This window comes from Hippocampus guttulatus, chromosome 6 (assembly GCF_054856545.1).
Source record: "Hippocampus guttulatus isolate MCC_2025c chromosome 6, RoL_Hgut_1.0, whole genome shotgun sequence".
In the NCBI taxonomy this organism is placed as follows: domain Eukaryota; kingdom Metazoa; phylum Chordata; class Actinopteri; order Syngnathiformes; family Syngnathidae; genus Hippocampus; species Hippocampus guttulatus.
The window spans coordinates 24,009,455-24,033,051 of NC_141266.1; the positions used below are offsets into that span (position 1 = coordinate 24,009,455).

The window sequence follows — 23,597 nt, forward strand, 5'->3', positions numbered from 1 at the left end:
ACACTTTCGTTTGGTGTATTCCAGCGGCCGTCTAGTTTTTGTTGAAAATTATTGAACGCATTCTGCTGTGAAATTGCTTTTTGCGGCTACAGAAAGTAGAAGCTCATTTCGGGGCATGTTTACTGAGGCATATTTTTTTGATGAGGAGTGAAGTTAATTCGTTTGGGGAAAAACAGGATTTGTTACCACACACTGTCAAACCGTTCCTGTCGTTTTGTTGGTGTTATCCATTGCGCGTGCTCTCTTTTAACTTATTTAAAAGTGCGTATGAAGTGTGCCATAAATACGATAAAAACATGCCAAGAGAATCTTTGAATGGGGTTATTCTATATCGTGGATTTCACTTATTGGAGGGGTGGGGGGGGGGGGCCGGGGGGCAGGTTGTGTTACTGTCATGTTAGCACTGGACTGACGCTTTCCCGACTGAGCTCGATTCACTTGCCTGCATACCGTTTAGCCCCCCTGGCGGCCCCGACGGGAAGTACACCAGAGTGAGAACAGACGTAAATGACAACACAAGCCGGAGCCGGCGCAGTGGGCAGCACTGCGTCATTGCATCTTTTTATAGTGAGCCTGGAGTTTCCCTTCAGCTGTGCGCTGTCGCTGCTCGCTGCCTTCTTGGTCACGGCACAAAACATCCTGTGGGTTCAGGTCATTTTGCTCGCATTGTTGACATTTGCCAGAGCTGGGAAAGGTTCCTTGCACTGTAGAAATACAGATTTTATTTTTTAAATTGTATTTAGGTAAAAGGTGAAGTACTTATTCGACTGTTTTACCCTGTCACGGGAACTTGCACATTTGCGCACGCTCAGCGGCCACGCCCACAGCATTTGAGAGTGGCGACAATGGCTTCATTTTGGGGCCTGATTTCATGTACTTTGATTGTTTTCAATCTTTTAATTTAGGTGCGCTGTAAAAAACGGTGGTGTGTGAAATTGACGGACTTTTTCAAGTACGAGTAAAAAAAAAGAAAAAAAAAGTACAGCCTCTACAAAATATTTGTTTTAATAACCGGCAACAAAAAAAATGCCCTTGCCATCCCTGCTTGTCACGCTTATAGGACATATTTTGCTTTATTTATTTTTTAAAGTCAATAGCAACCTAGTTTGTCAACGTAAGGACCAAAAGTTTTTTTCAAATGTCGGTCGTAGACGTGGAAAAGTTGCCAGCAAAATAAAAAGTCATGCAGAGTAGAGATAGGTGGAAAAAATTAAAAGTCGACAGTAACTAAGCGCTTGTTACTTCCCACCGCTGACATTTGGGGGGAGGTTGAGTGCGAGTGAACTCACACTGACCCCGAGCGACCGCACGTCCCTCGGCGAGCGCTACCGTCTGAAAGCGCCGCAAACAAAGCGTCTCCCGGCTAACGTTGTCACACGACTAATACTTTCCTCATGCTGCCGTGACTTGTCTGAGGGATGAGCGCAAGTGCGCTGATGCAAGATAGTGACGAGCCGCCGTGTGTTTGTGTCTTGTTTTCTCCTTCAGAGGGAGCACGCCTTCGAATCTGACGTGGAGCCCCACAGGTTCAGGTCCTTGCCAGAAATGAGCAACAGATCGGCCAATGATCTCAACAACCTTGAGGTAATGCCGCCCCCCCCCCTCCATAATCTGTTTCTTCTGGGGGCCGTGTCTGCGTGCGCGTGCGTGAGCCACATAGAGAGAGAGAGAGAGAGAGAGAGAGAAGCCGGGCTGTTTTCTTGGTCTTCCTCGCGCGCAGTTACAGCACATCTTGCCACACCCATGCTCAGTCTGTAAAGTTTTTTTTTCCCCTCCCTCCCCCCCCTCAGCTGAAGCCCACACTCTCCCAGCTGCACGCCGACCTGAAGCTCTACGAGCACCACTTTGAGTGGCTCAACAGGGTGTCCAAGAAGCACCACCACCCGGCGCTGCCCAAGCTGGTGGAGGTGATCAAGGAGATGAAGTCGCTCATCAATCTCCTGCACCGTCAGGTGAGCAGCTCAGCTAACACCTCGTTTTGAGTGCGTTGAAGCAGTTAAAAGCCATCCATCCCAATTTTTTTTTTTTTTTTTATATAACGTGGGTGGGTGTAATGAGCCTATCCCAGCTGACTTATGGCCCTTTTCCGCTGCACGGTCCCTCGGCTCGCTCTACTTTTGAAACTTTTCCATTGGCAAAAAATCAGAAGTCATCCCAACGGACCGAACCCCGACGCAAACAGCAGAAAGCTTGCGAGTAGTTGACGTCGCCCCCCCCCCATTCCCCCCCCCCCCCCACCATTTGCCTAAAGATGCCAAAAAAAAAAAAAGTAGCACCCAAGCACTACGTTTGTACTAGCCAAGGCTTTGTCTTGTAAAATATTGAAGAAGTTCCTGGAAGGAACAAGATGGTGCCAAAGCCTTTTCGAGGATAAAAGTAGTGCTTAAGCGCCATTCAAGACTCCCCCTGTACATGGTAGTGCGGTGAACCCCCGTATATTTGCGCTTTACAATTTGAGAATTATTTTTATGGGAGCACCTATCGCGTCCTTAATTCGCTTGTAAGCTCGCCTGATCATTCACATCGCTGTCTCGGAGAAAAGGACCGCTTTGGTGTCATCTTCCGCAACACTGTGCGGGAAACACTCGCCATTCGTGGGAAGGGGGAAGGAGTAAAAATCTGGTTTCGTAATCACCATAAAATGCCACAAGAAGGCGGCAAAGCACATGAAAATGCTCATGAAGCCAGCCCCCCCCCCCTGACTTCGAGATATTCCTTGGCCACAAGATGGTGCCAAAACACTATTTTTTATATTAGATATGGTTTTGGTCTGAGCACAAAAAGAGTGATGGGGTGATTTTTGTTTTTCTTAATCGAATTAAGCAAGATAGGTTTCCCCGATCTATCCGCAAATAGACGAATGAGCAAATTCTGAAGTCCAAATTTACAGCGGGTACAGGTGGTTGTCTACAGAGTTCCGTTCCTACGGGGGCCACATAACTTGAATTTGTAATACAGCAGGAAAGTCCTAATTACGGCAAATATTTGTATGAAAAAAAACAAACGTACTAGTTCTAGTACCGAGCTGACGTTAACCATTGTCACATTTGCCAATACGTAGCTGACCGCACGGTGACCGAGTAGTTAGCATGGTGGTTAGCTTCTGCGAAAGTGACGTTTTTCTGGACACGCGAGTAAGAGAAGCCCTCGTCGATCCTCGCCAACAGATGCAGAGGGTGGACGCACCGAAGCTGACCCCCGCCACGCCCTCCCTACCGCCGCACCTCCCTTACCAGTTTGACGTGCTGCAGTCCAGCCAGGAGCTCCTGCACCACTTCAAGCTTTTCTGCGATTGGGCAATCCGAGCGTTCATCAGCCTAAAGCCAAAGATCACACCGGCTCAATGAGAATTCATCCGAGCGGCAACGCACGGAGTCCCGTCTCGGGCGATGATGGGGAAGGGGGATCTCGTCGCTGCGCACTGTCGTCAACGGCGTCCCAAGAGGCCGCGATAGCAACTAACGGCGTACGCAGAGATTCCTATTTCTTTCCACCAGAGCCAAAGAGGATGCATTTTCGTGCAACTGCAATAACCGTCTGCCAGTGTAACCACGGTGATCATTATTCCCTGAACTCTTTCCTTGTTCATGACCATGTTATTTATGTATTTATTTATTTATTGACCGCTAGTAATTTATTTAATGTTATTTATTTGAAGTTGTTGCACGTCACGTGGCATCTTCGTTTCTTTAGTGACGTGCATTTGTTTGACCACATGCTTCTGTTTTTTCTTGTGTCTCACTGATCTCTGAGGTAGCACTTCCTGAACGTCCGATCATTCTTTTGTTTCTTTCAACTAATTACTTGGTGTTTGTGCGTTTAGTAGATGTGGGGTACATCTGAGGTTTTGTTTTTTTTCTCGCATAGTAGTGCCCTTAAAGTTAAAAAAATAATAATAATCCAATATGCCAGTTCGGTCATGACAAGGAATCTGCAAAAGTCAGAATGGAGGTCGAAGACAAGTGAATGCCTTTTAGTACCAGAGTCAGAGTATCTATTTTTGTAACGCCCGTTTCTCACGCTTCGCATGAGGAGACATCTCTAATGTGGTAAACTAGTTTGACTGGACCCTGTTCTTGAGCACTGATGGACCCGATTAGATTCTTTGCACAAACTCGTCGGATTAGCTTCTTGGATGAGTGAGGGGGCTGATTTTGAAACAATGCTTGGGGATTTAAAAGGAGAAAAAAAAGGATATATATTTTTGTTTTGTTTGTTTAAGTTAATAAAATACTATGTATTGTGACACTCTGATTACATAAAGGTGTACATAATTGTACATGAATGTAGATTGTTGTACAGTGCTTTGGGTATAATATTGTTTTCTACAATATAATTTAGAATACCAATTTTCTCACTATCATTTTTGTTCATTCCTCTTCTAGTATTTGTTACAGTATTGGCTATTTATTTAAGTAACTTGGTGGAACTATTTATTTTTGTGCTGCAAGGGAGCAAGTCTCCTCTCTCTCTCTTTCTCTCTTTTTTATACTTTTATACAGTTTGTATTCTAATACACTTCAATTACAATGTATGTTAAATTATTGTAACATCGAGATGCCTCCTTCCAGACACTGATTGGCCTCAATGTGAAATACGTGCCTTGGTGAAATAAAAATTACAGAATGTGCGAAAGGGATGGATAAGTTGTTTTATTATCATTTTTTTCATGGACCAAATGTTTTGGGCTGTGTTTGGGATGACTCCAGGTCCACGATGTAGTGATATAAACAGCGAGTTCGCCATTTTATGTTTATATTTATTGATAAACTTTTATCTTCTACTTTCTCCCTTTCATAATTTTGTTGCTGTAAATTGGGAATTTCTCCACTGTGAGACGTGAGGTTATTTTTTAATCTATCTCTCAATGTAGGTAACTACAAAAATCTCCAATGAATGTTTGCACCACCTCATGAGCTACAATGCAAAAATATATTCCAAGATCAACGCGTCATAACACAGACGGACATCAAAAAGTGTGTTAAAAAGTTTTTCCATTCAATATAAATCACCCCAGAGTATACAACAGTGAACCCAACTCTGGAGCCATTGAACATTTTTTTTAATCGAAAGGTTCCTGTGACTATCCCGTCGTTGGATCTATATTATTCTATTTTTTATTGATTTATTTTTTGGGGGAGGGAGGCATTCTCGCTAAAACCTTTTTTGGTACTAAGACTGCTTCGTGTACATACAGTATATACATGCCTTTTGTAATCATAGCCAATACTTCAACCTTGGATTCATTCTACTTTGAAAATCTCCCAAACATATGTGGGCAAAATGTGTAATGTTATAAAGAGATGTAACGATGTGATGCTATTATAATTAATCAATTTATTTACCACTGAAGCCCCACCAGCTCAGATGATGTAATTATACGAGAGCTATGGCGTAATTAATGGCAGGCCCAAAAGTGTTGGAAAACATTTTTTTATTTGACTGGCGTTTGAACGACACTCTATTTCCCACAATTTTAAAAGTCTCTCCGTCGTGACCGGGGAGGAGCGATAGGTTAGGGCAGGCAGACGCAATTTCCGGTATGCGCACGCATGAACACTACATATCCCAGAGGGCTGTGCGCTACAGCCGAACGGCAGCGACTTATCGTTTTATCGACAGAAGATAAGAAAAATATGAGCTTTTGATTTATTATTCGCCAACTTTAATAATACATCAGATGCCTACATGAAAGCAGGGGCACATACGTAATGAAAGAAAAATAGAGTACAGACGCGCTCCGTCGGAAGTGCGAACCAAACGGAAAAGCTCATCTGTCCTCTCAAACGGCCAATCGCCATCGTTGTTCTTGGAGGGCGGCTTCGGGTGGAGAATGTGTTAGTCTGTACCGTTTATTGTTAAGGTTGTGTGGATTAGCACTGCGGTATGCATCTCATTCTCCTATTCTCAATAATATAGTTTACGAGGGACTTCAAGATACGCGACGAGTTTCGCTCTCTAGCCGATATTCATGCATTTAAATATCGAACATTAAATCGACGCTGTTCTGCTTAGACGAAGGCCAAATGCGGGCTAGTAAGTAACGTTGAATGTTTTGTTGACACTGTAAAGAAAAAAAAAACTTAGGAGTTTTGTGTTTATGTTTAGCGAGTAAGTTTGCCGTTAGGGTTACGCGAGGACATTTGGTCTGATGCTAGTTGGTGTTTGTGTATGGCTAGCAAGCAATACTATGCTGGAAAATGACAGCGAGCAGAGATAGTGGAGAGTTAAAGCTTCCTAGGCAGGATTGGAGGTGAAACATTGGAAAGGTGATACTCTTACCGAGATTTTAGTGTGACACTGTTTTTTTTTCTTCTCCCCTCCACGTCAGTTTTGTGTGGAGTTGAATTGGCAGCTGCTGCGTCCGGTGGTGGGACAGGATTCCAACACTCTCGCAAGAGCAACAACAACAAAGGATGGAATGGATGAAGTGTAAAGCTATACTCCAAAATTGATCTGCATCCAAGGAACACCCTGACCTGTCATGGCGAATTCTGTTGCCCCTCTGGTGGTCCAAGCAGAACTCTTGGCTCCACAGTCCTCCGCCTCCCTCTCCCCTTTCCCATCCCTCCTCGGCTCATGCGAGGATGACCGGGAGAGGGGGGACCTGGTGGAGGGCAACAAGGGTGTGGTGGACAATGTGGAAGTGGTTCTGGATATGGAGGCGTCGTCGGAGTCGGCCCAGCACTCCGAGCAGTCCGAGCATCCCTTCCAGTGTCTGGACTGTGGCAAAAGCTTCAGGTGGTCATCCCGCCTCACGCACCACCAGAGGAGCCACAACAACGAGAGACCCTACCGCTGCAACCTTTGTCCCAAGGCCTTTAAGGGCTCCTCTGCATTACTCTATCATCAAAGGTACACACATCCTCGGCATGAGGGGGAAAAAATGTTACGATGCATACATCTGCGCAGTTGAATGAGATCCCATACATGATCAGTATCGAAAGAGGGGACAATAACCAATTAGTTTTGAATAACACTGTCGGAACGGTTTACAACATTTATCAGGGTCAGGTGCATTTGGTTCCTGCCTTCGGTGGAGGATTACAAGATGTAATACACCTTTTAATATCTCTACTGTACTACAGCACACGATAGCTGCACAATATTATATTAGAAACACATCAGTAGAATGAAGTGTGCCTGTATGCCGCTGCAAACTAAAACCACAGTAATTAATTTACAGGAGTGTACCATATAGTTTAAAATCCTGCTTTGTTTGTGTGTGCGAAAATGTATTTTTAGGTCTCACTCAGGAGAGAAGCCTTACAAATGTCAAGATTGTGGCAAAGCCTTCAAGCGCTCCTCTCTTCTCCAGGTGATGACCTAAACGCTGTTGTATTTGAATGGTTGTCATGATTGTGGACCTCGGAGACCTAAGTTGGGTTTTTTTGTGATGTTATCGAAAGGTTTGAGAGTTTAGATGCTCTAACTAAAGATTATACACTGGCTCCCAGTCAGCTGTAGAATACATTTCAAAGTTCTGCTACTGGTCTATAAATCACTGAATGGCCGAGGACCTCACTACATTAAAGAAATGCTCATGAGATACAAAACCACTAGCGTCAGCAGAGTCGGAGACCAGAGTTCAAAGGAAACATGGTGCATCAGTGTTTAGCTGTTATGCCGCATGCAAATGGGGTAAGCTACCAATGGAACTGAAGTTTGCCCCAAGAGTCAATACTTGTTTCACTCATGTATATACGCAGCACTTGTTTGGGGTAAAAAAAAAAAAAAAAAAAATTCTAACATCTCATCACTTGTTCTCCATCACTAGGTGCATCAGAGTGTCCATACGGGAGTAAGAACATTCTTGTGTCCATATTGCCCGCTGACCTTTAAATGGAGTTCCCATTACCAGTACCACCTGCGGCAGCACACCGGCGAGTGCCCGTACCCGTGCGACACTTGCCCCAAGGCCTTCAAGAACTCGAGCAGTCTACGGCGACACAAGAACGTCCATCTGGGACTCAAACCTTACACCTGCAACGTGTGCAACAAAGCCTTCACTCAGTCCACCAATCTGAGGCAGCACATGAGGATACACACGGGCGAGAGGCCCTACGTGTGCGGCGAGTGCGGACGCAGCTTCACGCACTCGTCCAACCTGGCGCTGCACAAGAACTCGCACTCCGGCTCGGCGGCAGGTGGCAAGGAGGGCAAGGGCGGACAGGATGGGGGGCCGGGGCGCGACCTGGTGGAGGTGGTGGTGGTGGGCTCCGAGGAAGAAGCCACGTCCATGTTGACGGCCATGGTGGGCTATGTGAGCCAGGAAGGGGCCGACGGAGTCGGGGTGGGGATGGAAGAAGTCTTCCTGTCCACTTCGTCATCCGGCCAGGATGCAACCCTGCTCTCCCAGCTCAGCCTCGCCCCGTCGGGGGAGAGCACCGGTGCGTCCCGGGCCATCGGGACGGAGGTCCACCTGAGCACGGACACGGGCGCCAGCCTGCTGCTCTACAGCTGCGGCAGCTGCAATCACACTTTTGCCACGCGGACCGAGCTGGAGGAGCACCAGTCCATTCACGTGGCCCCGGGGGAACGCGGCTCTCGGGGGGAAGCGGGAGCCGGGGCGGCGGAGGTCGAGGTGGGGGCCGGCTTGGTCGGGACCGGCCACCTGCTTGCTGACTTTGAGGAGGTGGTGGAGACGACGGTGGCGGCTGAAAGCGGACACACGGCAGAGGTGCTCCTTGGACTTCCAGACCCAGCTGACGGAAGCAATTCAGTAAGCGAGAAAAACAGAGCCTCAGCCACGAACACGCTATGATATTTAGATACGTACGTACATGCATATGAAGAAATCAGACACGGGGAACGTTCTCGTTTATCGCGGGAGATGCATTCCACACCCACCCGCAGTCTGTGAAAATCTCCAAAATGGAGATCCCGAGTAAATGCAATCAACCCATTCAAACTTACTAATGCGCCTGTTCTCACTCTTTCGCGCGTATAGTTGTCCAAAAGCGAGGCTGCGCGCGCGCGCCGCAAGCTGTTCGTCGCTCCCAGTTCAAGTGTACGCGCTGACACAAAATCATAAAATTGTATTTTTTTTTTACCACCAAATTATCGAACCAAACCATTCCATTTTGTCTCATGGAAGTCTGCCGTACCCGATCAAATGGAAATTGGCATGGATGTTAATGGTCATATTAACCTTCAAACAACTGCTACTTGAACACATATTGGAGCGGCGACATGCTCGATCGACATTCGACAACTCCAACTCTATGCTTGCCGCGTACAGTAAAAACCGATGGAAAAAAAAAACGAGTATGCAATGCAGCAGGGCCGCCAAAACGATCAAGTGTGAGATCACGGGGAAGGCTGTATCTGATGAACATGTGATTCAACAGCGCCGTGACTTAGCACTTTTTGGGCTGTAATTTATGGAATCAAAGGACCAAACCACGCACACTCACAGTAAAGTAACCCCCAAATGGTGGGCTGCCAGCTTTGTGTGTCGAAAGTCACGCATGAAGTGTACAAATTTTACAGTAGCCGATCTGAATGTCTCTCGTTTGGTTGTATCTCAAGAGCGCGGGCGCCACGCAGGCCCAGTTTGACCTTCTGCAGAGCTTCGGCAAGGTGATTCAGAGCCCCAAGAGTGTTGAGCCAGAAGCCGCGAGCACCTGGGCGGCGCTCTCATGCGGCCACTGCAGCAAGTCTTTCAAGACCAGCGGAGGCCTCAACAGACACGTGTCACTGGTGAGAACGCGTCTCGCGACGCCTGCGCTCCCGCCGGTGCCGTACACATCGGAGCACTGCTTGTTGATCGGATCCCTACGGCGGTATGCAGCCGTTTCATGACCGCTCCCAGAAATAATCTCTGCTTGCGTTGCACATCCAGATGCACTCCGTCTCGTCGCAGTCCCGTTCCCAGTTCAGCTGCTCCGCCTGCGACCGCTCCTTCTCTCTCCTGTCCTCGCTTCTAACCCACCAGCACTCCCACACCCCCGAGCAACGTCTCCTGGCCGAGGCCGAAGCCGAGATAGTGTGCCCCCCTTCCCTCTCCCTGTCTCTTCCGCTGCCCTCCTCTCCCGACAAGCCGCAGGACGGAAAGAGGGAGGCTCACGCCGGCGTCGTAGCCGCGAGCGAGGAGCGGGACGAACTGCCCGTCAAGCTGGTGAAAAACGCCAGAAAGGGAAGCGGGTGCAAGAGCGCCACCGCAGGCGGTAAGAGCAACGTCATGAGCTTGGTTGGCTACAAACGGACAATCTAATCAAAGCTATCAAAAATGAGGCCACAATACCAAAAAGATTGCGAGCTTGCCTTGAGTGAATTGTGTCATGTGACCCCCCGCCTCTCAATACGTTGCACTACACGACTACAAATCGTGCCAGTCAAAATCGAGACAGCTCTGGCTTTGGGTCTCACTCGGGCGTACCTAATGTCGAGGACGGACGGCGCTGCGCATGTGTTGCGAGAATGACTTTGCGGCTCAACGCATTCCGGCACGGATGGAAATTCCCACCGTGCTTTCTTTTCTTTCGAAACAGAGCGGCCGTATCGCTGTTCAGAGTGCGGAAAAGCTTTCAAAGGGTCGTCGGGGCTCAAGTACCACATGAGGGATCACACCGGGGAGAGACCCTACCGCTGCACCGAGTGCGGAAAGAGTTTCAAGAGGTCCTCGCTGCTCTCCATCCACCAGCGGGTAGGGAAGCACCCGAAAAAAAGCCCAAAGGAGCCGCGGCGCTTGTGTTTCGGCTCATCGGCGTGTTGCAAAGCTATGAGTTTGACACCTGCGCGCGTCCCTTCGCAGGTGCACACGGGTGTGCGGGCATTCCAGTGCCCTCACTGCGTGCTCACGTTCAAGTGGAGTTCACATTACCAGTATCACCTGCGGCAGCACACGGGCGAGAGGCCGTACGTGTGCAAGGAGTGCGGCAAGTCCTTCAAGAACACCAGCTGCTTGCGTCGCCACAGCCAGATGCACTCGGGACTGCGGCCGCACGTCTGCGCCATCTGCTCCAAATCCTTCTCGCAGACGTCCAACCTCAAACAGGTCAGCGTTCACGTTCATCTCGGGGGAAGGGGGGGGTGCGCGTTTCGTCACCGGGTTTGGAGCATGATTACGTCTTAGTTAAACACGTCGACCCGCGGTCTTTCAAGCGTCCGCAAAATGCTGCCAGAGAAGTGTTAAGTCAGGAAGTCCGATTGCGACAATCATGCAAACAAATTTGCGGCGTGACCGTGTCAGCTTTTCACGTTTCGTTCGACATGCGGGCTGTCGCGAAAGCGATCTCAACGCGATGCAAATGACATGTCTGCGGCCTATCAAATGAAAAGATATCAGTCAACAGAGCCTGCCAACTGACCAAAGTGAAAGCGTCGGTTGTTCTTTTTTTTCTTTTCGATTTGAAAATTGCCTTCGACTACACTGCGACGTGGATTTGGATTTGATGAATTGTTCAGCCCTGTACTGAGCTCTTATTTACCCCCCCCGCCCCCCTTTTTTCCCTTGAACTCTTTCCCGCAGCATGAACGCACCCACTCCGGCGAAAGACCCTTCCGGTGCTCCCACTGCAACAAGTGCTTCACGCACTCCTCCAACCTCCAGCTCCACCTCCGCACACATTCCCCGCAGAAGGACTTCAAATGCCCGTACTGCTCCAAAGAGTTCGTCATGCACTCGTACTTGCAGAGGCACATCCGAACGCACAGCAGCGCCCTCCCGCTGCCCTCCCCCGAAGGCGCGGGTCGGGAGGGCGTGTCCGTGAAGGCCAGCGTGGGAGGGGTTACCACCACCACCACGCTTCTCAACCCCATCACCTTGGAATCGTCGGGAAACAACGGCAGCCTGATCGTGTCCCAGCCGGCCCTCAACATCCCCGTCAACACCTCTCAGAACTATTTCATGATTCAGACGGCCAGCGGCTTGCAGCTCATCCCTCTGTCAGGTCCCACGCCACCTCCGGCCCCCCCGCCGCCGCCGGCGCCGTCCCAGCTCCAGAATTTCTACCTGCTCCAGTGCCCCTCGACCAACGGCTCCCAGTCGAGTTTGATTCTGGTGCCCACGGCCAACCAGGCCCGGGCAGCCCCCGAGCCCGCGAGCGTCCCCGTCTTTCAGACCCTGCAAGCATTCAACGGCCAAACACGCGCTCAGGTCACCCAGTTCCCAAGCGTATCGCCACAACACCAGCAGACTCGCTTCATGGTAACTGACAACAATAAGACCGCAAACTCCCTCCCGGCTAACTCTTTACTCCGGAGGCCCATTTTAGGAAAGAGCAACCGGACGGCAAGGGGCAGACGCGGCCGCAAGCCGAAATCGGCTCTTCCCAAATCTTCCGAGACGCCGAGCGCGGACGCGACCAGCGGTGTTGCGGCCAGCGCGACGCAGCCCGATGCTACCGCCAGCAATTCGAACTCATCGCCATCTAACTGCGCACTTTCACCGTCTGCCGCCCCCGACCAAAGCGTCTCGTCTTCCGCCACGGTCGCATCCACGCCGGCCGGCGTTTCAACGCCGCTTCCTTCAATTCTCAACGATAACACTCAGACGGGATTGAACGAAGTCAATCCGGCGAGCACCTTGACCGAGAAGCAGTTCGTTTTCTGTTTCGACAATGACGGACAGGCGAAGGAGGGGCTGAATGTTGATGAGGGAGGCGAGTCGTACGTCTTGCGGTTTGAGGAAAGGGACGCCTTGTCGGGGGAGGCGGCGGCTGCGGGATTGGACGGGGAGCAAAAGTCACTCGTTCTGCAATTTGAGGCAAACGCGCAAGGAGACGCCGACAAGGGGGAAGGGGAAGGCAAGATGATGTCACTTCTACAGCAGTGGGGCGGCCGGAAGGCGGGTGAGAGTCAAGCGGGAGAAGAGCGGCGCGGCCAGGGGGGCTCCTTCGTCTTCCACTTTCACGCCGAGGAACAGGAGGGCGATCAGTGTCAAGCGGGCTTCGGCCAAGAGCACGACGCCGGCTTGCCACTTTCCTGCGCTTCCGCTCAAGCTCTGGTGCCACTCCACGGTCAGGGGGTGGTGTTCGAAGTCGGCGACGAGAGCAAGATGGAGCACGAAACCGAGGAGGGGATGCAGATGATAGCCTTGATAGAACGCCAGGGGGCCATGATGGGGGAGGACAGCGCAGACTGCGGCAGTGCAGCTGGCGCCGGGGGGATCTTCCAACTGGAAGGGGGCGATGAAATTGTCATCATCGAGGTGAGCACCAGCAACTTCATTGAGGAACGGATGGAGAGAGTAGTTGATGCGGACATTTCCCAGAGGAGCGATGGGAAATTGGAGGGTGAAAATGAAGACGCGAAGGCAAAGTCTCCTCAAGAACACGGTACCGATGATCCAGAGGTGCAGACATCAGAAGGACATGCAATCGGAACCGGACTTCTACCTAAGAGATGCACCACTATTATTAATTAAAATGCACCGCTCACAAAAAGTTGGGGCAAACGGGCCTACGGTTGAAATGTCAGAATGAATCTAGAAATCCACGAGAACCCTTACATGTGAACTTAATTTGACCGTCTCAAAATTCACAAGAGATCCACAAATTGACCGCCACGTTTCTCGGTTCCATTGGTATTTAAGTCTTGCGGTCATGCTTTTCATGTTTTGACACCTTCAGTGGCCACTGAGTGTCATCAGCAGGTAAAAACCGTGTTAAAGAGAGACTGTAGGAGGCACTGAAAGGGAAGACCTGCTTTTCGGCTCCTTGCTATAAAGCAGCAAGTTGAGCAAAGAGTACAAAAAAAAAAATTGCTTGTAATTTGACTTAACGGCATGTTGGCCCTCAACATTTGAGGTTCATCCTGAAATTACACCCGAAAGCCCGAGATCCCCCAATTTTTTTTTGAGTGGAGTATGTGTAAGTTAGAGATGTAGTAACCGTGTCAGTGAACGAATGGACCGACACCTCACTTGAATCGCACTTTACGTTCAATCTCCTGGAACTGATAGCATGCACTTAGGGGAAAAAAATGTGTTGCAATGCCACGGTGCCACCTGTTAGAAATGTTATACATTCAAAGAGGCTGGGCATAAACTTTTGTATTGTCCTTCATATATGTTAGTTGAAATGACACCGTCATAGGCAGTCAAAGTATTGATCAACAAAGGTTTTGTGAATATATGTACATTGTCAATTTGATCACAATGTTAATAGTATCTTAATAATAAATGTCTTCGTGGATTTAAGTCATGTATGAGCTGACCTTGTTTTACGTTTTTGGTTTTTAAGTCAAACCACATAACAGTACTTGCCGTGAACAGCACTTAGCGTCGCATTTGCCATTCATATCGAGTCCACGCAATGTACGTACGCAAACGACGTGAGCCTCCATGTTGGAAACGCTACAGCTAAATTAAGACGAGGGGAAGTGTGTATCCAGAATAGCGCGTCTACGAATAATCTATTGCGGTCATACAATCAAATGTAGCAACACTCCAAGGATTCACAACATAAAATACATGCCCCTCCATTTTTTTCACCGTTTTTGGGGTCGTACGTAAAAAGGTAAGTTGGGATGGGGGCAATCAGGGTTTTGTCCGAATAACAACCATAAAATCAAACCGACTGCCGACTTCGCCTTGAATGGTCAGTATATCCACAGTGCACCCCCCAAAAAAAGCATACAATTGTATCGGGTAGTAGATAAGGTGCATTATTAAATGATGCATAATGAATTTGTACCATAGCGATAATGTGCTCTTATGGTCAATAATGTACTGTAAAGCATTCTCAATGTGGTGCAATATGCGGCGGTGAGGTGCACTGAACGTGGCTATCACTCAGTGCATTATCTACATTGTATCCAGTACTGTACATATTTCTGTGTCACTAACCTGAACGCTTGCTTTTAGAATCTGTGCATATTGACTCGCGGATGTTGTGTCAAAGTGACCGGAACACGAAATCCAAGTAATCATGGTCAGGTTGGACCTGGATCAAGTCGTGCTGAGGAGAATGAAAGAGGACGACGTTGAAATGGTCAAAGCTCTCATTAAGGTTTGTTCACCAACAACGAATATATCTTACATCTTATGAGAACGTTACAGATACGAGAGCTAAAAAAAATTGGGGGTGGTTATATTTTACAGTGCTATAGAACTGCACTGCTGATCTGCAAAATATGAAGAAAAGCCTCACAATATTTATTGAAAGCGCTTGAATTTCACCAAGCCAAAGGGTTCATCTCATGAAAGTGCAGTAGTACCTAACTTTGTGGCTGTCGTGTGTCTAAATCTAAGCGGGAACTTGTTGCAGGAAGGCTGCGAGGGCATGGAAAACCGCCTCATCCTGCACATCCTCACTCGTCCGCTCTGCCTTTTCATCCTGGCAGTCTTTTCATCCGCCCTGCGCTGCCTCATTCACTCCTTCATCCTGGCCCTCGCCATTCCCGTCTTTCTGCTCATCATCTACCTTAAAATCACCATACCGCGCTCCACGGGGGTTCTGGGCTGCAGCCGCCCCTCCTGGGACTACGCGGGCAGCAGTTTCAGGGGCACGCATGATGACATCCTGCAGAATCCTTACTCTCGGATCAGTGGCAAGAAAGCCGTGACAAAGAAGGTTGGTTGATTGGGTTCACTTGGAGCCAAATATGAATTGTAAAATTTACTACAGTGAGCCCCTTACTAAATTGTGTTTCATTGTTTGTGAGACATTTTGAAGGCTTCTGATGACACAAGATGGCAGCAAAACACTACTTTTGTCTAAATGAAGCTCCTCAATTCACTTCAGCGTAGGGTAGTTTCTTGGTACAAAGATGCCACAAAAAGGGAAACAAACAAAACAAAGTTGTGCCTTGAGATACAAGTTTACTAAAGTTACGAGTGACCATACTCGTAACTTACATCACTCTCATGTCAAATCATCTATTTCCATTGAAATGAATGGAAATGCCATTAATACATCCCAAACCCCTGAAAAAAGGGGAGGAAACGTTTTGTTTTTTGTTTTGTTTTGTTTTTTTCCAATTCGCCACCCTCCTAAAATAATGGCTCAAATCATGTTTTCATTTGGTATTTTTTTCAGAAAACAAGAAGAGGATAAAGAATATATGACTGAGTACCATTGTATTGAGTGTGTAAATGCACTGCTGCACATTGTGTTCAGATATCAGCTGCTTAAACAGTTATATATGTACATCCCATGATATATTAGCATCCGTCTTCATCTCGCAGACTAAAGGTATTTTTCAAAAAAATCGTAGGTCGCGTCACTTGTATCTCAAAGCGCCATTGTACTTTTGCCTGAAGAAAAAAAAAATCCACAAAGAAGTGAACCTGTGAGTCACCAGTCATGCAGATGATTCTGGAAAATTTCTCCCGCAATCAATTCACTGTCGTTGATTTTCCCCACCGTCTTATTTAGCCAAGTCGTAGAATCGGAGCCAACGAAAAAGACAAGGAAGCATCATCGGAGCCAATCACGCCGGAGAGGGAGCAGGCGGCAGGGCTGGTGTGGGTGGCGGAGAGCGAGGGCGAAATCTTGGGCTGCCTCTTCCGAGAGAGCGAGAAGCGAGCCGGCGTCAGGAGGTTCTGTCGACTGGTGACGGGCAACTGGTACCGCAGGGAGGGCCTGGCGCGCCTCTTCGTCCACAGCCTGGAGCGCAAGGAGAGAGAAACGGGCGCGTTCCGGGTCTACGCGCATGTGCCCTACCCGTCCAAAGTGGGCGAGGTCTTCTTCAGGAAAATGGGTTACCGGCAGCCCGGGGAGGAGGCTGAAGGCGAGGACGCCGATGAGCACGCGCAGCCGGAGACTCCGGAGAGAGGCTTCCTGGGATATCCGCTCACCAAGGTGTTTTACAAAGACTTGTGATGCGCGCGGCCTCCAGACACGAGTGACTTCAAGGTACGCAAAACTGAACGTTTCATTTTACAAAGCAGCGAATACTGAAGTCTGCCAAGTATTATGTGGACACATATTTATTACCTCCCGCAAGGATGTTGTGCTGGTCCTTTTTTTTTTTTTTCCCCCATGATGGGTATCTGTTCTACCAAGATGCTTCCTGATGCCATAAAACAGTTTAGAAAGTCAAATCTCTACCGGCAATCCAGATCTCGTGCATTTGGCCAAATTATATTTAACATTGAAAATGCTATTCAACATGGGGGAGGGTCCATTCCACCAAATTGGTGTCTTTTTTCCAACGCTAAATCTGATAATGCACCCTCCTTGAAATTTTTATTGGCCCATCTTCATTTTTCAATGTTTTATTGCACTGATCATAATGAGAATTTTAGCGACATAGCATTGACTGTACATATGCTAATAGCATGAAACATATTATCGTGTAAACATATTTATACAGTGATGCGCAGGACTTTCTTAAGGGGGCGGGGGGCAAGAGTTCATTTGAAAGTTTGTTCAAATATTTGATTTCATCGATACGCAAATGGCAAATCACTTCAGTTCCGTCAAACCTAAAAATGTCCCATGACATGAGCCAACGACTTTTAATGGATTCACGTGTTGGATCTGAATCGGTCAAAGTGTGCTTGCTCAATATGAGCGTGTGGTTCTTTGCGTGTTTCCGCACAGTCATGTGAAACTGTACTGTAGATGCGAGGCAAAAATGCACATTCACTGTAATAGGAAGTCTTTGTGGTTTAAGTGAGTGTGCGGAACGGGGTTGCCTTCACGTGCAAGCCAAGCGCCGCTTCTCAACCACATCGCACCTGTATAACGCCTCCTTTGAGTTGCCTAAGTGTTTTTTTTTTTTGTTTTTGTACTTTTCTTCTGTATGCTTTACGCTTTGAAGAATGGTGGGCAAAACTGAAAATGTACTCTACCGTACGGCCACTTGCACTATCCGGTGAGACACGATCGAGTTGTGTGAAAACACTCAAGCTACGACGATAGCACAGGTTTGACAGACGCTATAAGAAATGTCTTCAGCACCGTGTGAACAAAATAACAGTACGGCTAGAAATCATTTTAAAAAGCAAGAAAAATAGCAATTTCATTACTTTTCCTCATTTAGAGTCAGTCTTCTGTCACTTTGTACACAAAATATGCCAAGTACAAGATGGGCACAGTTACATTCACCCCCCCCCCCCCACCCCCCCCAAAAAAAGCTGATTTGTTTCCTGCATTCATTTTAGTTTGTAAATTGTGGTGGTCACCATGGCAATTTATTTACAAACTAAGCAATGAGAATACAGCAGAGGATCCTTTTAGCTCTGCCCTGCAATTTTCGGAGTTCCCTCCCTGGCCCCGTGCTGGGCTCCTAAATCAAGCGTCTCCCTGACAGATGGATAAACAAAGCCATGACCAGCGTTGGACGCGAGCGTCCACTGGCGCGCGCTTCCCAAATACCGCACGACTAGACGAACCTCAAATGGTGTCGGTGAGCCTTGCATCAATCTTGCACCGCAGCACAGACAGGATGTTTGTACCACGCTAATGTGAGGAGAGACACTTTTACCTCTCATACGTACGACTCAAATGCTCTTGTGGACATAAATGTAGGGTTTTTTCACTCATGTAGACCGTACAAATGCCTTTCCATAAAGCATAATCCGCCCCTCCGCTCATATACAGACGTGAAACGCTTTTACATACGCTAGCGGCGCTACTGTCCTAACCCTCCTTACACTATGAAAACTTTTTTACACGGACAAACGACTTCAGGTTTGTGTGTATGAGTGTTCACTCAGTTGTGTGCGAAAGCGTTTCGGTTGTGTGTAGGGACGGGCGAGTACCGATACCAGGTATCGTATCAGGCCATTGCCGGCCTTATTTTAAGATATCAGTGTTCGCGGAGGCAAAACGTTTAAAAATTAATCTGACATTTGAGTAAGTTCTCCTAAGCAGCAGTTGGCAGTTTATCGTATGCGTCAGAATGGTCTGTCTTCTGTTCAATAAATTATTTATCAAAAGTACTTGCGGTATCGGTACTATGGGCGAGTACTCAAAGAATAAGCGCTCCGACTAGTATCGGTCTGAAAAAAAGTGACATTGAACATCCTGAGTTGTGTGTATGAGATCCTGACAGCGCCTCATAATCACACCTGACGTGAGAACGCGTGCGCGCACACACACACACACACACACACACACACACAGTGAAACACACAACCTACAAACTCCTTGGCGCAAACTGCACTTGGAATCCGCCGTCCTTTAATTATCTTTTGATGAAAAAGCTTCGACACCCAGTCCCGCGGCCCTGTTGTTAGTCAATGCTCGGTCAGACTTTTTCGGTGTGTCAAAGCTGCGTTTGTACTTTTTTTTTTTTTTCTCGGCCCTCGTCGGATTCTTTTCTGCTTTTCTGCATGACTGCAAGAGAGCAGACACCTGTTCGCGGGGCCCCCGTGCCCGCCCGATCTGGGGCTATTATTGTTGTCAGGAAACAGATGTGAGTTCACACGCTGGAAAGAAAGTGTGTTTGTGACTGCGGTCATGTGCGTCTGCACGGTATGGCCGCGCGTGGGCGTGCACGGAAAGAGTGACTCGGCATTTCCTACACTCGGGTTCTCTGGCCCTGGCGAAGGGTTAAATGCGCTGCAATGTCTTGCCGGAAGATTCTTCTGCATCAGTGTACAGTACACACGAGAAGAGGTGGGAGAAGTACTCGCGCTGATATTTGTGAATAACATCAAAAGAGAGCAGGCGAAAGGAAAAGTACGGATTGAACTGCTTGACTCAAGTAAACGTTTAAAAGTGCAAAAGCAAAAATGCATTTTAACTGCCAGTCACGTACGGTATAATAGCCGTTTTGATGACTTCCTACAACCGAAACAAACTTCACTGCTCTTTTGTGACCTTACGGTGTATACGGGTACATTATAAAAAGTCTACACACCCCTGTTCAAATGACATTTTTGGGGTGATATCGAAACATGAGATCCAAACGAGATATATATATACTGTATATATTTTTTTTTAAAGAAACGCAGACGCCTCCTGAAATATCTAAGTACAGTAAGAAAGTATTTGTACTTACTTACTTACTTTTAATGCTCACAAGATATCGTCCGGAAGTGCATGATGAAATGACCTCGGTCGAATGTGGTCAACATGCCAAGCGGTTACATCCAGTTTAGTTTGGCATTCCATCAACCACTTGGAAGCAGAGCGTGCGCAGGCCGGGCGCGTGAGAGCAAATAAGCAGAGACGCTGGCCTTAGTGCACCGTCTAGTAATGTGGTAGGAAGCGAGGGCGCACGCATGAATCAGACGAAAATCAGGCCGCCGCACAATAATAGGATCAATTAGATACATTTGTTCCAGATGATGCATGGCACGTCGTCTGCGCGAACGGCATGGCCGTGCGGAGGGCTAACCTCCGCGTGAGCTCCGGAAAAAAAAAACAAGCACCCTGGGAAAGGGTGAATTCCCCCGACCGCAGATTGCACGAGAGCGCGAGGGGCAAAAACAGACAGACGGAGCACCGGCGCTGACGAGGACACACCCCGATTTGGCGAGCAGCGACCGTGCCGCCGAGGCTGCGGCCGGGACGTCCAGTCTCGCGGACGTGCCGGGCCACAGTTGACAGTTTGGAAAAACCCAGATGGCAGGGCGAGGTGCTACTGTACGTGCCAGTCCTCCGAGGTCTGGGCATGCTTCTTGGTTTTACCAAATTGTGGTTGCATGTGGGCCCGGAGAAAAGTGTGCGGCGCTCAAAGGAGCCCACTTTGGTTCCAAATGAGAGGATGCGCCAAATGAACAAAAGGACTGAGGCCCACCTCTGAGACAATTTAGGGCTTGCCTTTGACCACGTGGGAGAAGGCTCTTTTTCTTGTTTGATTTCATAACGGCGCGTTCGGTTTGGCTGCCCGCGCAGCTCTAACGGTCAGAGGTCCCGATAGTTTTGTCCATTTTGCTGACTAACAACGCTTCAGGAACACCCAAGGCACAAAATGAGTATGACTTGTGACAAAAATAACATCCCGCAGCTAAAAGGAGCCTATGGGAGAATCTCATTCTAAGCAGTTTCTTAAGTTTCGAGGTGCATGTGTGTGTGTGTAGCTTCGGATATATTGCATAATCATGTTCAGGAAAATATGCTCTTTCATAGATGCACACGTGCAGCTGATGAAGGCTCGTGATTTGTTTTTTTTTCTTTGACACAAGTATGTAATCGACAATCCATCATCAGAGTGTCACGCCCCTAAAATTGAACATTAAAAAAAAAAAAATAATAACTTTCTGTCCAACCAGAAGCTGTGTGTGTTGGATGCAGGATGTTTATGATGAGATGCAGGTTCTCAGTTCCCTCCCGCAAAATGCGCACAAACACGTATATACGCACACACACACACACACACACACACACACACTTTCGCTCTCTGTCACTCACCTTCATTGGAAGCCCACACCCCAGCGATTGACAAAGCGCGTCTTTCAAAATGATTACAAAACTCGACAGGTGAGCAAAACAAACGTTTTGATCTTCTTATTGCATCCACCCTGCCTTTTAACGTTTGGATTTAAACCGTTGATTCTATTCAATATTTTCATTTCATTTTTGCGCATTGGTTGTTGTAATTCAGTCAGAATCGAGTCTCCTAAGCTGATCCCCGGAGGGTGACGCTTCATTTTCAGACTGTTCAAAACTACCTTGAAGCAGTTGAGGTTTCGGTCTTAGTGAGTCATGACGACCCGCTTTCAACGAAACGAGTGAAAGGGACACCAGAAGGGGTGAACCTTCTTACCGTCCGTTACTTGCTTTTGGTTCACCGCAAGTTTTACACACGCCAAAAAAAATAATAATGACAGACGAGTTTTATCGATGGACGTGCATTTCATTGACGCATTGAGTTGTTTATGGAATTGGGGAAAAGTACTTTGCCGATTTATAACTTTGTGGCAGAGTTCAGGGAAAAAAAAAGGGGAAGTTATAAATAGTCCACCGAGCGCTGCAAACCATGGTAAGAAACAAAGTGTCAAATGAATCCCATCCCATACTGTAAATATCAATCAACTGAACTTTATCCAACTTGTAAGCCGGACTGAATGCTGATGTGGATGTCCCTTTGCGCCAGTATGTTTTTGCCCCCCAAAAAGTTCATCTACCACTACAAGAACATGCGCTGGGCAAAGGGCCGCAACGAAACCTACCTGTGCTTTGTGGTGAAGAGGCGAGTGGGGCCAAACTCCTTGACCTTTGACTTTGGACACCTCCGTAATCGAAACGGCTGCCACGTAGAGGTGAGTATGGAGGCTTAAATGATGAGGGCCTGAACTCCAAAGTCTCAAGTTGTTCTAAATTCAGAATAAATATTCCGATGATGTCAAGTGGGTTCCTGCGTTACGATATAAAAGCATCATGGAACGCAACAAAAGTTGAAAAAACAAAAATACTGTATTCCAAATGATTTATCTTGGTCAGTTGTTTTTTTTTTTTTACATCACAAAAGGAGCTCATTTGTGCAGGGGCATGTCGACTTTTGTTTTCCATTCTCATCTTCGCATTTTTGCATTGACTTGTAGTTGCTGTTTTTACGTTACCTGGGAGTCCTGTGCCCTGGAGTCTGGGGTAGCGGAGAGGCGGGCCAGAGGAGACTCAGCTACTCCATCACTTGGTTCTGCTCCTGGTCTCCCTGCGCAAACTGCTCCGTCGCTCTGTCCCAGTTCCTGAGCCGGATGCCCAACCTTCGGCTCAGGATCTTTGTGGCCCGCCTCTACTTCTGTGACATGGAGGACAGCCACGAGAGAGAGGGCCTGCGACTGTTACAGCAAGCGGGAGTGCAAGTCACAGTCATGAGCTACAAAGGTACTTTCAAATTATCACATACAGTGGACACAATCATTCGACCGAATTTTTTATTTTTTTTTTGGGGAAAAAGATGCTTTTCTTTTTACCTTTGAAGCCGAATGTACTGATGCTTTTTTGCTCTTTTGTCCTTAGACTACTATTACTGCTGGCAGACCTTTGTGGATCGCAAGAAAAGCCACTTCAAGGCTTGGGATGACCTTCATCAGAATTCTGTCCGACTGTCCAGGAAACTCAATCGCATCCTGCAGGTACGGCAGCAAATGAACAATTGCCGCGACTGGAAAAGATTCAATTCAAATATGTCTTTTTCAGCCCTGTGAGATGGATTTAAGAGATGCCTTCAAGCTTCTTGGACTGTGAAACGTTATCTCCGGTGGCCCCTCACTACGATTGCTGGACCGAGACTGCCAAAGGAACAAAAACTGCTTTCGTTGTAGCAAGGCTTGAAAGAACATTGCTTGCTTGCTTGTTGTGTCTATGCAGCACGGCCAGACTAAATAAATCATCTACCCTGTTACCTTTGGGTTGTGATAGATGAGTAAATAATGAGAGTCGCGCTTTTACGTTGCTCTGCACTGCTAAATAATCAACACCAAGTGAAATAGCCGAGTAGATCTGAATTAAAGAAACACCATCCATTCACGCGAGGACAGAAATAGGTCCTGTTTTGTCTTTATAATAATTTGTTGTATTGGACTATTTATTTTGATTTAGGTTAAAATGAAGATGGCATTGGATTTTTGTTGGTATTTTTTGTTGTGCTCAATGAAAATGCAAATTGTTTCGAATATGCCATTATTATCGCACTCGGCCGTTACAGACCACAATATAAAAACATTTGACTCGATGCAAAATTTCTTGACAGACATCTAGCTTTTTTTCATTTGGTTATCCCGCCCCGTATTCTGTGCCTTTTTATGGTCT

At 47.6% G+C, this 23,597-nt stretch overlaps 4 protein-coding genes across 9 annotated transcripts; all 4 read left to right on the forward strand.

Moving 5' to 3' along the window:
• Nucleotides 1–1,409: 1,409 nt before the first annotated feature.
• il11a (interleukin 11a) lies at nt 1,410–4,632 on the forward strand. Its single transcript, XM_086113584.1, has 3 exons — nt 1,410–1,584; nt 1,791–1,952; nt 3,168–4,632. The coding sequence occupies exons 1-3, from the start codon at nt 1,546–1,548 to the stop codon at nt 3,345–3,347; spliced, it is 381 nt and encodes a 126-aa protein (XP_085969710.1). The 5' UTR covers nt 1,410–1,545; the 3' UTR covers nt 3,348–4,632.
• A 994-nt stretch (nt 4,633–5,626) lies between these two features.
• On the forward strand, nt 5,627–14,143 carry znf628 (zinc finger protein 628). Of its 2 annotated transcripts, none has more exons than XM_086114081.1 (9): nt 5,627–6,036; nt 6,332–6,855; nt 7,246–7,318; nt 7,778–8,722; nt 9,532–9,702; nt 9,845–10,169; nt 10,494–10,648; nt 10,757–10,999; nt 11,474–14,143. In XM_086114081.1, exons 2-9 carry the CDS (start codon nt 6,485–6,487, stop codon nt 13,367–13,369), a joined length of 4,179 nt encoding a protein of 1,392 aa, XP_085970207.1. In that variant the 5' UTR covers nt 5,627–6,036; nt 6,332–6,484; the 3' UTR covers nt 13,370–14,143. The 2 variants fall into 2 exon arrangements, with proteins under 2 accessions (XP_085970207.1, XP_085970208.1); XM_086114082.1 differs by having other exon boundaries at nt 5,627–5,884.
• A 167-nt stretch (nt 14,144–14,310) lies between these two features.
• Nucleotides 14,311–22,097, forward strand: nat14 (N-acetyltransferase 14 (GCN5-related, putative)). 4 transcript variants are annotated; one of them, XM_086112692.1, is made up of 6 exons: nt 14,311–14,462; nt 14,810–14,954; nt 15,213–15,518; nt 16,323–16,478; nt 16,629–16,802; nt 21,962–22,097. In XM_086112692.1, exons 2-5 carry the CDS (start codon nt 14,874–14,876, stop codon nt 16,767–16,769), a joined length of 684 nt encoding a protein of 227 aa, XP_085968818.1. In that variant the 5' UTR covers nt 14,311–14,462; nt 14,810–14,873; the 3' UTR covers nt 16,770–16,802; nt 21,962–22,097. The 4 variants fall into 4 exon arrangements, with proteins under 4 accessions (XP_085968818.1, XP_085968816.1, XP_085968814.1 ...); XM_086112690.1 differs by having other exon boundaries at nt 14,311–14,543; nt 16,323–16,802; XM_086112688.1 differs by having other exon boundaries at nt 16,323–16,802.
• On the forward strand, nt 16,768–23,190 carry aicda (activation-induced cytidine deaminase). 2 transcript variants are annotated; one of them, XM_086112695.1, is made up of 5 exons: nt 16,768–21,323; nt 21,940–22,105; nt 22,388–22,670; nt 22,806–22,921; nt 22,986–23,190. In XM_086112695.1, exons 1-5 carry the CDS (start codon nt 21,304–21,306, stop codon nt 23,031–23,033), a joined length of 633 nt encoding a protein of 210 aa, XP_085968821.1. In that variant the 5' UTR covers nt 16,768–21,303; the 3' UTR covers nt 23,034–23,190. The 2 variants fall into 2 exon arrangements, with proteins under 2 accessions (XP_085968821.1, XP_085968820.1); XM_086112694.1 differs by having other exon boundaries at nt 16,769–22,105.
• Nucleotides 23,191–23,597: the final 407 nt, after the last annotated feature.